At 42.0% G+C, this 13,362-nt stretch overlaps 1 protein-coding gene across 1 annotated transcript in view; it reads right to left on the reverse strand.

Moving 5' to 3' along the window:
- Positions 1-5,496: 5,496 nt before the first annotated feature.
- LOC140478460 (phospholipid scramblase 1-like) overlaps positions 5,497-13,362 on the reverse strand; it is a 34,037-nt gene continuing 26,171 nt past the window's right edge. Inside the window, exons 5-7 of the mRNA XM_072571717.1 lie at positions 11,273-11,434; positions 6,712-6,790; positions 5,497-5,692 (exon numbers count right to left, since the gene is read on the reverse strand). Of these exons, the coding sequence (XP_072427818.1) occupies positions 6,758-6,790; positions 11,273-11,434 (195 nt within the window). The 3' untranslated portion in view covers positions 5,497-5,692; positions 6,712-6,757. The remainder of the gene's footprint in view (positions 5,693-6,711; positions 6,791-11,272; positions 11,435-13,362) is intronic.

The raw sequence follows: 13,362 nt of genomic DNA on the forward strand, positions 1-13,362 counted from the left end.
TTGCACCACGTTTGCCAACCTCCAGTCTTCCGGCACCTCACCTGTGACTATCAATGATACAAGTATCTCAGCAAGAGGCCCAGCAATCACTTCCCTAGTTTCCCACAGAGTTTTAGGGTTAACCTGATCAGGTCCTGGGGATTTATCCACTTTTATGCATTTCAAGACATCCAGCACTTCCTCCTCTGTAATGGACATTTTTTCAAAATGTCACCATCTATTTCCCCACATTCTGTATCTCCCATGTCCTTATTCACAGTAAATACTGATGCAACATACTCGTTTAGTAACTCGCCTATCTACTGAGGCTCCACACATAGGCTGCCTTGCTGATCTTTGAGGGGCTCTATTCTCTCCCTAGTTGCCCTTTTGTCCTTAATGTATGTATAAAATCCCTTTGGAGTCTCCTTAACCCTATTTGCCAAAGCTATCTCATGTCCTCTTTTTGCCCTCCTGATTTTCCTCTTAAGTATACTCCTGCTGCCTTTATACTCTTCGAAGGATTCACTTGATCTCTACTGTCTTTCCTAATGAAGGGCTTATACCCCATATGTCGACTCTCCTGCTCCTCAGATGCTGCCTGATCGGCTGTGCTTTACCAGCACCACCCTCTTTGGGTCGAATCTCCAGCATCTGCAGTCCTCACTTTCTCGCTGTCTATATCTGACATATGCTATCTTCTTTTTCTTAACCAAACCCTAAATTTCTCTAGTTATCCAGCATTCCCTGCACCTACCAGCCTTTCCTTTCACCCTAACAGGAATATACTTTCTCTGGGCTCCTGTTTTTTCATTTTTGAAGGCTTCCCATTTTCCAGCCGTCCCTTTAAAAGCGAACATCTGCCCCCAATCAGCTCTTGAAAGTTCTTGCCTAATATCGGCGAAATTAGCCTTCCTCCAATTTAGAAATTCACCTTTTAGATCTGGTCTATCCTTTTCCATCACTATTTTAAAACGAATAGAATTATGCTCGCTGGCCCCAAAGTGCTCCCCCACTGACACCTCAGTCACCTGCCCTGCCTTATTTCCCAAGAGTAGGTCAAGTTTTGCACTTTTTCTAGTAGGTACATCCACATACTGAATCAGAAAATTTTCTTGTACATACTTAACAAATTCCACTCCATCTAAAACCTTAGCACTGCGGGAGTCCCAGTCTATGTTTGGAAAGTTAAAATCCTGACCATAACCACTCAGTTATTACCTCGGTAGTAGTCCTCTTTTTAAAACAGTGCATTTTAGAATTAGGGCTATAAATGTCAGTAATACACTGGAGTTCTGATCTGTGGACACGACAGTCTTGATCCCTCATTGACTCCAATGGTTCAAAAGGCCACCACCACCTTTTCAAGGGCATCTAGGGCTGGACAATAAATGCAGACTCAGCCAGCGATACTCATACCCCCACCGAATATATTTTCCAAAGTTGTATTTTGTACACTGGCGATTTGAGGAGAAGAAGGAATATACCATGATTGAAAATCAATGACCTTAGTGTGAACCACAATTTTCAGATACAATAAATTAACCTTTATTAACTTTACAGTTTGTTGGCCAAATTTAGTGCCTTGTAGTCTGTAGCAATGTGTTTCTTTCATGCATGGCTAAGGGAGTGTTTCTGTTTGTACACATTCATGGGAAATAGAGCGCATTTGTACATTTTTAATGTTTTTACCTAGATGTGTTTTAACAATAGTTACATGTTTAATTTAAGAATATTTCCTGGCTTAATTTTTGCCAGCTGTGCATAGCCAAGAACATACCTAATTGACAACCCAACACCCTTTTAAATTTCACATTTGTTGAAGCCAAACCAGAAATGGAAAGGAGAGGACATTAACACTCCAACATGTCATGTGACAAACACAACAGGAATCCCAATTTCTACTGAACAAATAGATTAAAGTTAGTATTCCTACCATCAAGTGTGATAGTTATTAAACTACAAAAAGGACTGTAAAAGTTATTTAGTGCTGCGTCATCTAATGAAGAAAAACCCTGTCATTTCAATTTCTATTACTAGGACCACAACATTGTCTTCTGAATAAACTGAAACCAGCACTGATTCAATAACACCCTCATATTTGAACAATACGTTGTGTTTTGAAAGCCAAGGTTCACTGGCATGTAATTACATGACAAACATGTGACCAGTTTGGTTTTTTTAAAGATGTTGGATTAAACAAAGGTTTCATAAAATGCTCCATTTCCCCCAGTCACACGCATAGCGCACATTTCTTTGTTCCTGCAACCCTTTAGAAGGCTAACTGCCTTGATAGGCGTTTTCTCCTACAGTATGGCCCTTTCTCCTCACAGTGCCACACTATTGTCTAGCTCATACCCCCTCACGTAAACAAGCACATACCTCCTGCATCTGGTAGGAAACTGAAGTGTAGCCAATGCTTTTCTCCATTTTTAGTAGAGAATTCAGAAGGAATCTCTTTCCTCTCAGTGTGGTGAGAGTGTGGAAATGGCTTCTATGGGAAGTAGATAAAATGAATAGAACACATGAATTTATGGGGAATCTGGACAAATGTATGAAGGAGAATAGAACTAGATGTTACAACTGAATGATGAAAGGTGGAAGGATGCTCTATTGGAACGTAAACATTGGCATGGACTGGATGGCCTGTTTTTGATTTTGCGAGAACATAGGGGGCTAAGGGGGCAACTTGACAAAAGTGCATAAAATAATGATAGTCATGGAGGGGATGGATAGTCGGGAGTCTTTTTCCAGGGTGGAAATGATAAATATTACAGGACATCGGTTCAAGGTGAGGGGGGATGTTTAATTGAGATGTACAAGGCAGGTTTTTTTTACACAAAGGGTGGTAGGTGCTTGAAATATGCTGCTGAAGAAGCAGTAGAAGCAGATTATGGTAGCAACATTTGAGAGGCATTTTGACACACATATGAACAGGCAGTGAATAGAGGGATATGGATCATGTGCAGGGAGATGGGGTTAGTATAGAATGGTATCCTGGTCGGCACAGACATGGCGGGCTGAAGGGCCTTTTCCAGTTCTGTACTGTTGTACATTCTATGTTCTGTAAATCCTGTCTCAACCCACACAATTCTATCCGAAATCACAAAGATTTACTTATTTATATATTTTATCATAAGTGGTAATATAATTTGATTTTGTGGAATCTACATTAAAAAAAGAATTAAGAATCTTTCTTCCTTTCCAATTTCTATTCATTCTTTTCCCCCCCCCACCCCCCAGCAATATGATTTGCCTTTTCTGGAGGATATTATCTAACTACGTGGCTTTTACTTGAACCATAGTTGGCTCAGCTTTGACATGCATTAAGGAGAAGTTTGAACATTCTGGGTGAATGGGACAAAAGCTTATTTCAATGCATTCAGGTGTGGCACAGTTTAGCTGCAGGATTAAGCTCCCTTTGCATTGCCACATCAATATGCTTCCACCCCCAATCAACTGCAGTGAGTTTGCATTTTGTTCCACTAACATATCCAATCTGCGATCAGACATAAGCCACAATGACGCCGAGTTTTGTCCTGGTAAGTGATTTGTGCTGAATGCACAGGGTCATCAGGAAGGTGTACATTAAAGTCTCAGAGTGAGGGAAGGCCACTTTCTTGCATAGCAAGAGAAAGACCAGGGCAGAAGTTTAACCAACCTTTCATAGAATCCTCACAATGTGGAAGCAGGCCACTCAGCCCATCGAGTCCACAATGACCCTCTGCAGAGTATCTTACCCATACCCACCGCCCTACCTTATCCCTGTAAACCCTACATTTCCCACGCACATCTTTGGACTGAGTGACAATGCTGTCACTTGAGGAGGTTATTTTTTCCTGGTCTTATTTGAAGATATGTTGTAAGACAGAGAAGCTGAGCTGTCTCGAGGCAAGTAAACAATTTAATAAGGCCTTCATTTTTTTAACGTTGGAACAATGGGGGCAGCCTGGGTGTGGTCAGCTCTCACCCACCAGACTCTCTAGTTTTTTTGTTAGTTTTAAGAAGAAGCCTTTGGGGCCTCAGAAGCTTCAGTGAATGTCTCCATGCTACTTCTCCCTTTGAATGTTCTCTTGATATTTTTCTCTTGGAATGGAGAACTGCATGTGAGAATCTGTATCTGAACTTGCCAAGGAGTGTATTTGTGGGGTGCTACTATACTGCTACAGTTAATTAATACTAAGAACTACATCTATTACATGGTGACGTTTTCTAGTCGTTAAAGTTATTCTAAATTCCTAATTCTTTTGTTTGTATTTGAACTTAAATAAATTGTGTTTTGCTTCATGTCGAGTAGTTTGACCACTCACATTGCATCGGGAACACAGCACTTCCAATCTACCTTTAAAATAGAAAAAAACTAGGCCACCTTCCTAAAATATTTTGAGGAGTTCTGGTCTGGTCCATTACAGAGGAAACCCATGCAGACGCAAGAAGAACATGCAATCTCCACATGCACAGTCACCTGTGGAATTGAACCCGGGTACCTGGCAATGTAAGGGAGCAGTGCTAGCGGCTGAGCCACCATGCTCCCTACCACCTACCTTCCCCTCACTGTATTTTTAATGAGGGGACCAGGTTCTGACACATCCCATAATGGAAGGCTTCATGTTACATTTTTTTGAAACAAAGCAAAATAATTTGAGTCTATTAAAGTTTCCCTGAGGCTGTATGATCAGCTGCACTGAAGATTTTCTTTCAATCTGTAAAATTAAACATCCAACAGCAGCTGCACAGTCACTTCCTCTTCCAGAGACCTGGGCCTTCAGATAAGGAGCAGGGCACTAGCCTTCCACCAATTGACCTCTTTTGTGTAAAACGTTTTCGTTCACCGCCTTTATAACAGCTGAAAAATGAATTTTCCATGCACGCACACTAAGAATATGGACATTGGATTCTTCAGTGAGTTCAATAATTTCAAATTACAATTTCTGTTCCTGCTTTCTCAAGACAGCAGGTTCTGGTCATGGTTCTTACTGATACGACCCATATCTCCTCCAGGGCTGTTTTTGCTCGTCCCATTACCACATTGCTTTTGCCTAACCCTTTGTCATTTAATTTCTTTTCTCTGCCACTCTGTCACAGAACTCCCACACTGTTCATTTCCTCTTTCCTCTCGTTCTATACTTGCTTAAAAACAAGTTTCACACATTTAATCGCTTCCAGTCCTGATGAAAGCCAGGATGGTAGCTACCTCATGAAGGAGCAGCGCTCCAAAAGCTAAAATATTTCCAAATAAGCCTGTCGGTCTATAATCTGGTGTTGTGTGATGTTTAACTTAGTACTGATGAAAAGTAATTAAGCTTAAACTTTAGAGACTCAGACTTTAAACTTGAACTCTGATTATTTTCTTTTTGCTGTTCACAGACTCTTCCTGGCACATTAAGTAATTCCAGAACCTTTTGATTTTATTTTAGCGTGCATGCAGTTGCAATTTCATGGAGTAATTTCAAGATCGAGTGCTTGTGAACTTTAGAGGTAAACCATTCCGGGTGGTTTCTGCACAGCAGCATCCTTTCCACTGCACCACTGCACCTGTTCTCCTTGTTCCCTCCAAGGCACTTTCAGCCTCAACATGGTCATACTTCATCTTTACTGGAGATGTCAATGCCAAGCCAATTAATTTTCAATTCAAATTAATGTCCTCTCGGAAAGGGAGATCCACAGAGAGTGGGAATAAAAGTCTTGAAATAGCTTCACAGTGATTTGGTCCCTGTAAATATAGAGTTCACAGTGTCACAGAGATGCACCGCACAGAACCAGACCCTTCAGTCCAACTCGTCCATGTTGACCAGATATCCCAACCCAATTTAGTCCCATTTGCCAGCATTTGGCCCATATCCCTCCAAACCCTTCCTATTCATATACCCAACCAGATGCCTTTTAAATGCTGTACTTGTACTAACCTCCACCACTATTTTTGGCAGCTCATTCAATACATACACCACCCTCTGCATAAAGAACTTGCCCTTTAAGTGTCTTTTATATCTTTCCCCTCTCACCCTAAACCTATGCCCTCTAGTTTTGGACTCCCCCACCCCTTGGAAAAGACCTTGTCTATTTATCCTATCCATATCCCTCATGATTTTATAAACCTCTATGAGGTCACCCCTCAGACTCCAACCCTCTAGGGAAAACAGCCCCAGCCTGTTCAGCATCTCCCATTAGCTCAAACCCTCCAACCCTGGCAACATCCTTGTAAATCTTTCCTGAACCCTTTCAAGTTTCACAACATCTTCCCGATAACAGAGAAACCAGAAATACATACAATGTTCAAAAAGTGGCCAAACTAATATCCTGTACAGCTGCAACATGACCTCCCAACTCCTATACTCAATACTCTGACCAATAAAGTAAAGCAGACCAAACACCCTCTTCACTATCCTATCTACCTGCAACTCCACTCTGAAGGAATTATGAACCTGCACTTTAAGATCGCTTTGTTCAGCAACACTTCCCAGGACCTTATCCTACTGCTCCTCGGATGCTGCCTGAACTGCTGTGCTTTTCCAGCACCACTCTACCCATAATCTGGTTTCCAGCATCTTCAGTCATTGTTTTTACCATTAAATGTATAAGCCCTGCCCTGATTTGCTTTTCCAAAATGCAGCACCTCACATCTATCTAAATTCAACTCCATCTGCCACTCCTCGGCCCATGGGTCCATCTAATCAAGCATTATTAATACAATGATTTGGTGCGTAAGGCAGAGAGAAGGATGTGTCCACTTACTCAAGTTGTATCGCTGCCTTTCTACTCCATTCCAATCACTCGCTTCTCATCGTGGTGTAATTTCAAAGTACATATAATCCTGCAAGAAAATGGTTCCATTCAATATCCACTTGTACAGTATCCTTAACACACCTTAATGTACTTTGCAGAAGGATCATCAAACAAATCTGACATTGAGCCAAAGGTGATATTGAAAGAAGTGACAAAAAGCCTGGTTGGAGATGCAACTCCAACCATCCTAAAGGAAGGCAAGGAGATTAACAGCTGAAGATGTTTAATCTAGAGACTGTAGCTCAGAGGGCTGAAGGCAGGGACAGTACCGTGGGGCAAAGAGATTTTCCGGCTGCTCCGGAGGTCAGAGTTCTTGGAACGTAAGGGTTGGAGAAAGGCATATAGACAGATGGAATGGGCAAGCCAGAAAGGGTTTTGTGCCAAAATTTGAACTTTATCCTTTTGAGGGATGCAGGGACAGAGTTGATAGCTTAGTGAATTTGTGTTGGTTAGGAGACTTGGAACAGCCAAGTTTGGAAGTGCCTAAGAGTACACTGAGTACAGGAGTTGGGAGGTCATGTTGTGGTTGTACAGGACATTGGTTAGGCCACTTTTGGAATATTGTGTACAATTCTGGTCTCCATGCTATAATAAGATTTTGTGAAACTTGAAAGCTTTCAGAAACAATTTACAAGGATGTTGCCAGGGTTGGAGGGTTTGAGCTATAGGGAGAGGTTGAACAGGCTGGGGCTGGAGTGGTGGAGGCTGAGGGGTGACATTATCGAGGTTTATAAAATCATGAGGGGCATGGATAGGGTAAATAGACAAAGTCTTTTCCCTGGAGTCGGGGAATCCAAAACTAGAGGGCATAGGTTTAAGGTGAGAGGGAAAAGATCTAGAATGAATCTAAGGGACAACTTTTTCATGCGTGTGTGGAATGAGCTGCCAGAGGAAGTGGTAGACGCTGGTACAATTAGAACTTAAAAAGCATCTGGATGAGTATATAAATAGGAAGGGTTGAGAGGGATATGGGTCAAATGCTGGCAAATGGGACCAGACTAACTTAAGATATCTGGTCGACATGGACATGTTGGACCGAAGGGTCTGTTTCCGTGTTGTACAAGTCTATGATTCTGACTGTTTATTGCTGAAAGCTACAGCAGTAGATGGGTTGAGAGATGAGCAATATTGTGGGGGTGGCCTTTCTAAGGAAGATGTTTGAAGTTGGAAGCTCACTTTGTGTCGGATGAGATGCTATGGTCACACAGTCAGATTCATGTCAAATGCGATTACTTCCATTTCAGCAATGAATTATGCATGGATATAATATGTCCTTTTATATCATGATGATGCAACTGATGTCAGCAGATGTCAATACATGCTGACCTAGCTAGTGACACCCACATCCTGTGAATGAATTTAAAAAGGCCTCAGCTATAGGCCGAATGTTATGCTAGCAGCATGAAATCATGTGTTCGCCCACCTTCACCTTTGCTCTCAATGCTTGGGCAAGTGCTCTATTCTACGATGTCACAATTCTAATTGATTTTACCTTCCCTCACCTAATGCCTACACTTGCCTGCTCTCAATAAAGATGACAAGAAGCTGCTCAGAAACAGGGATTAGAAATAATTTCTGTTTCCATTTCCTAATCCTGGGATGCAAAGATTATATGGAGGCATTATCATTGATGACAATTAATGTTGTCGAGATGTTGAAACTGATTCTTGCTCAATAACCATAATTCTGTTGAAATTGCTTCCATTGTGTTTTCTTACTTAACCTTTGATGGGATGAGGAAATATTTTCCTAATCTGATCATCAGAGCCAGGCAGGTGACCTGAGTTTATCAGAGGGTTGGGCAGGTACAAACATGTGGATAAGGAAGAAACACAGGCCATTGACCCTTCCAACCTGCTCTACCATCCAAGAAGATCATGGATGAACTGATTGTAACCTCAATTCTACATTTCTACATATCCCCAAAGGTCTTTCTTCCCCCTTGGTCATTAAGGGCTGTGCCTTAAAAACAATTAAAGACTCTGCACCCATCACCTTTAGATCAAGGGAATTCCAAAGACTCTCAACCCTTAAGTCTCTTTTAAATCCTTTCCCCTCTCGTTTTAAACTTACGCCCTCTAGTTTTGGACGATCTTACCTTGGGAAAAAGACCTTGGCTATTCACCTTACCCATGCCCCTTATGATTTTATAAACCTCTCTAACGTCACCCCTCAGCCTACGTTGCTCCAAGAAAAACAGCCCCAGCCTGTTCAGCCTCTGCCTCTATCTCCAATCCTTTAACTCTGGCAACATTGTTGTAAATCTTTTCTGAAGCCTTTCAAATTTCACAACATCCTTCCTCTATAGTAGGGAGAACAGAATTAAACGCAATATTCCAAAAGTGGCTGAACCAATGTCCTGTACAGTCGCAACATGACCTCCCAACTTCTCTACTCAATGCACTCACCAATAAAGGAAAGCATACCAAACACCTTCACCATCCTAATCCACTTGCGACTCCACTTTCAAGGAACTATGAACCTTGTATCACAAGGTGTCTTTGTTTGGCAACACTCCCCAGGACCCTACCATTAGGCATATAAGTCCTGCCCTGATTGTCTTACCAAAAATGCAACTGGGCTTAATTATCAGAGCACTCCTCCTGTTATGATTGAACTGAGAAATGGTCACCACTTTGTGGTAAAGGGGCTGTTATGATGCAATGTTCTTGTCTCTAGCTCTGCAGTAGGACCTCTTCTGACACCCTTCCCTTGATAACTTGTTATGATCGCTCTACCTGAATTGGTTTGCACAGTTTTTGGATGTCTTGTTTCTTTGGTTAGACCTGCGACATGTGAGTCTTATAGCTATCATATTATTCCAGCCATTTCCAGCACCATGTTATTTTAATTTTTTTGTAATTATCTCTCTGTCTCATTTAATCAGCTACCTGACTTGCATGAAGTTCTGGGATTTACATATTAGTGAATCTAAACCTGCAATCCATCTAAAAGATGAAAGACTTAACAGAAATCCAGGATTGTTCAATACATCGCCCAGTTGTACGACACTTTGTTCTTTAACTATAAATTCTGTCCCCTGTGATCCAGCCCCACTAGCTACCTGACAAACGAGCAGCGCTCTGAAAGCTTATACCTCCAAATAAACCTGTTGGACTATAACCTGGTGTTGTGTGATTTTTTAACTTTGTCCATCCCAGTCCAACGCCGGCATCGCCACATCATTTGATCAAAGTGGAGATCCTCACTTGTTATTCAGCTGTTGACATTTTACTCGCACCATCTGACATTTTGGAACACCTGCAGAGACTTACTATCTGATACACCACTCACACCTTTTATATAACTTTTTGATACCACAGTCCTTGACCTCTCTACTCTGGATCTCTCTGCCCTGGATCTCTCTGCCCTGGATCTCTCTGTCCTTGATCTCTCTGCCCTGGATCTCTCTACCCTGGATCTCTCTGTCCTTGATCTCTCTGCCCTGGATCTCTCTACCTTGGATCTCTCTACCTTGGATCTCTCTGCCCTGGATCTCTCTGCTCTGGATCTCTCTGCCCTGGATCTCTCTACCCTGGATCTCTCTGCTCTGGATCTCTCTGCCCTGGATCTCTCTACCTTGGATCTCTCTACCTTGGATCTCTCTGCCCTGGATCTCTCTGCCATTTATCTCTCTACCCTGGATCTCTCTGCCGTGGATCTCTCTACCCTGGATCTCTCTGCCCTGAATCTCTCTGCCCTGGATCTCTCTGTCCTGGATCTCTCTACCCTGGATCTCTCTGCCCTGAATCTCTCTGCCCTGGATCTCTCTACCCTGGATCTCTCTGCCCTGAATCTCTCTTCCCTGGATCTCTACCCTGGATCTCTCTGCCCTGAATCTCTCTGCCCTGAATCTCTCTGCCCTGGATCTCTCTGCCCTTGGTCTCTCTGCCCTGGATCTCTCTGCCCTGGATCTCTCTACCCTGGATCTCTCTGCCCTGAATCTCTCTGCCCTGGATCTCTCTGCCCTGGATCTCTCTGCCATTGGTCTCTCTGCCCTTGATCTCTCTGCCCTGGATCTCTATGCCCCTTGATCTCTCTACCCTGGATTTATCTGCCCTGGATCTCTATGCCCTGGATCTCTCTGCCTATAAATTCTATACCCTCTCTCACTTCACCTGATGAAGGGGCTATGCTCTAAAAGTTTGTGATTTCACATAAACCTGTAGGGCTATAACCTGATATCGTGTGATATATGACGTTTTCCAGTCCAGTGAAACACTGGTTCCTTCACACCTGTAATAGCAGTCATAGGTTCAAATTCTTCCTACTTCAAAGATCACAACTTTGGTTTCAACCACACCACCATTTGTGGTAAAGCAATCCACACTCCAATAATTACAAGAAAGATTTTCCTTTCTTTTTACCTCCAAACTATTCTCCAATGTATAAAATATATTACTTTGTAAAGATATGCCTGAGTGACTCACCTTTCTTTGTAAGACAGACTGGTTCAGTGCTACTATTCACCAATCAGAGTTGGATGTTTCATGAAAATCTTTATACTTACAATTAAAAAACATAGACCAATCAGGGCTGCTTTAATCCTAACATCCAGCACCGTTGGAAAGTTGATTTCAAAGTTATCCTTATCTGTGAGAGCTTCAGTGAGAAATCCACTCCAGTTCTTTGTTATACTTCCAACTTTTGTTGATGCCTGAAAATCTTTAATCTGTAATAAAACCGTAAAAATAAGAACAATACAAGACCTTGATCAATGATATTCAATGAATTTTAACTTAGAGACATACAGCACGGAAATGGACCCTGTGGTCCAACCAGTCCATGCCGAACATAACCCCAAACTAAACTAGTCTCCCCTGCCTGTTCCTGGCCCATATCTCTCCAAACCTTTCCTCTGAATGTACCTGTCCAAATGGCTTTTAATTGTTGTAATTGTGCCCAAATCCAGCACTTTCACTTAGTAAAACCACTCTCTGTGTAAAAAATGTGCCTCTCATATCTTTTTTAAATCTCTCTCCTCTCACCTTAAACTTGTGCCCCTGAGACAACTTGAAAAGGAAAGGACTTGCATTTCTGTAGCACCTATTACTGTTGCCTACAGATGGAAGGATCAGAAAGGATGCATTTTGAGGAGTGAGTTAAGCACAATGATGTGGTGGGAGGTCCACTTAGGGTCTCGAATGTGTAAGATGGACCAATTGCGTTGGCCTCATTGTTTCCATAACAAAGTCTATGATTTCAATGCAGTGTGTACCTGTGGTCATGATTTGGAGATGCCGGTGTTGGACTGGGGTGTACAAAGTTAAAAATCGCACAACACCAGGTTACAGTCCAACAGATGTAATTGGAAGCACACTAGCTTTAGGAGCGACGCTCCTTCATCTATCACCTAATGAAGGAGCAGCGCTCTGAGAGCTAGTGCTTCCAATTAAACTGTTGGCCTAAAACCTGGTGCTGTGTGATTGTAAACTATGTAAATGTGGTAGTTGTTTAGTTCAGTTGGCCAGCTGATTGTTCTGTAATGCTAATAGTGTAGGCTCAATTCCTGCACCAGCTGAAGTTATCATACAGAGTTCTCTTTCTCTCAGTCACCCACATTCCCTCAGGGTGAAGCACCATCAGCCATCTCTTTCCAATGGGACTGTGGCTTTTAACTCATAAATATCAAGCAATAAGCTACATCTTATAAAGACAAGTGGCTCTTCTCATTAAACGATCAAATAGATTTCCACTATCACAGTATCCTAAACTAACCCAGTGGATCCTGACCTCTAAACAGGTTAATGGCAGCAAATCTACCTCAAAGTGAGTGATGGTAAAGTGAGTTTATACAACATGATGGACAACACTTCCAATGGAATCCACCTCCACCTCTCTCCCAGGCAGCGCATTCCGAAATCTAACAACTCTCTGTGTGAAGAAATTTCTCCTCATCTCACTCCTAGCCCTTTTGCTGACAATCCTGAAATTGTGACCCCTCATTGTTGACACACCAACTAGTGGAAACAGTTGTCCCTCTGTCAAAATTACTCATATGTTTGAACACCTCCATAAGATCACCTTTTAATCTTCTCTGCTCCAGAGAGAATGAGCCCAATCTCTCCAATCTTCCCTTGTACCTAAAATCCTTCATTCCTGATATTATTCCAGTAAATTCCCTTTGAACTCTCTCTGCAGCTTACTTAAGTAAGGTGCCCAGCAGTGAACACAATACTTCAGATGGGGTCTGATCAATGATTTATAGAGATGTAGCATTATAAAAATTCAAAGTTATATCAAAATAATTCGTCAAAACCACAGACAATGGGACTGATTCAACTAAGTTGGTTAAATAAATGGGTTAAAAATCACACAACACCAGGTTATAGTTTTAACTTTGTACCCCCCAATCCAACACCGGCACCTCCAAATCATAAAGGAATGGGAATCATTTATTGTAGTCTCATGTGTTTGCTCCTATAGATAGGCATTAATAAAAAGTAATAAAGAAATGGTGAATGAGGTGATCAAAGATTTTGCTTCCCCATAAAGGATACAAAAAATAAACCGATAAAAGCTGTAAATCAGGAGGTGGAACTGAAAGGGGAATTACAATTGCAAGGGAAGTTAAAACAAATGAGTGGAGCTTGTGTTGAT

This window comes from Chiloscyllium punctatum, chromosome 6 (assembly GCF_047496795.1).
Source record: "Chiloscyllium punctatum isolate Juve2018m chromosome 6, sChiPun1.3, whole genome shotgun sequence".
NCBI lineage: Eukaryota > Metazoa > Chordata > Chondrichthyes > Orectolobiformes > Hemiscylliidae > Chiloscyllium > Chiloscyllium punctatum.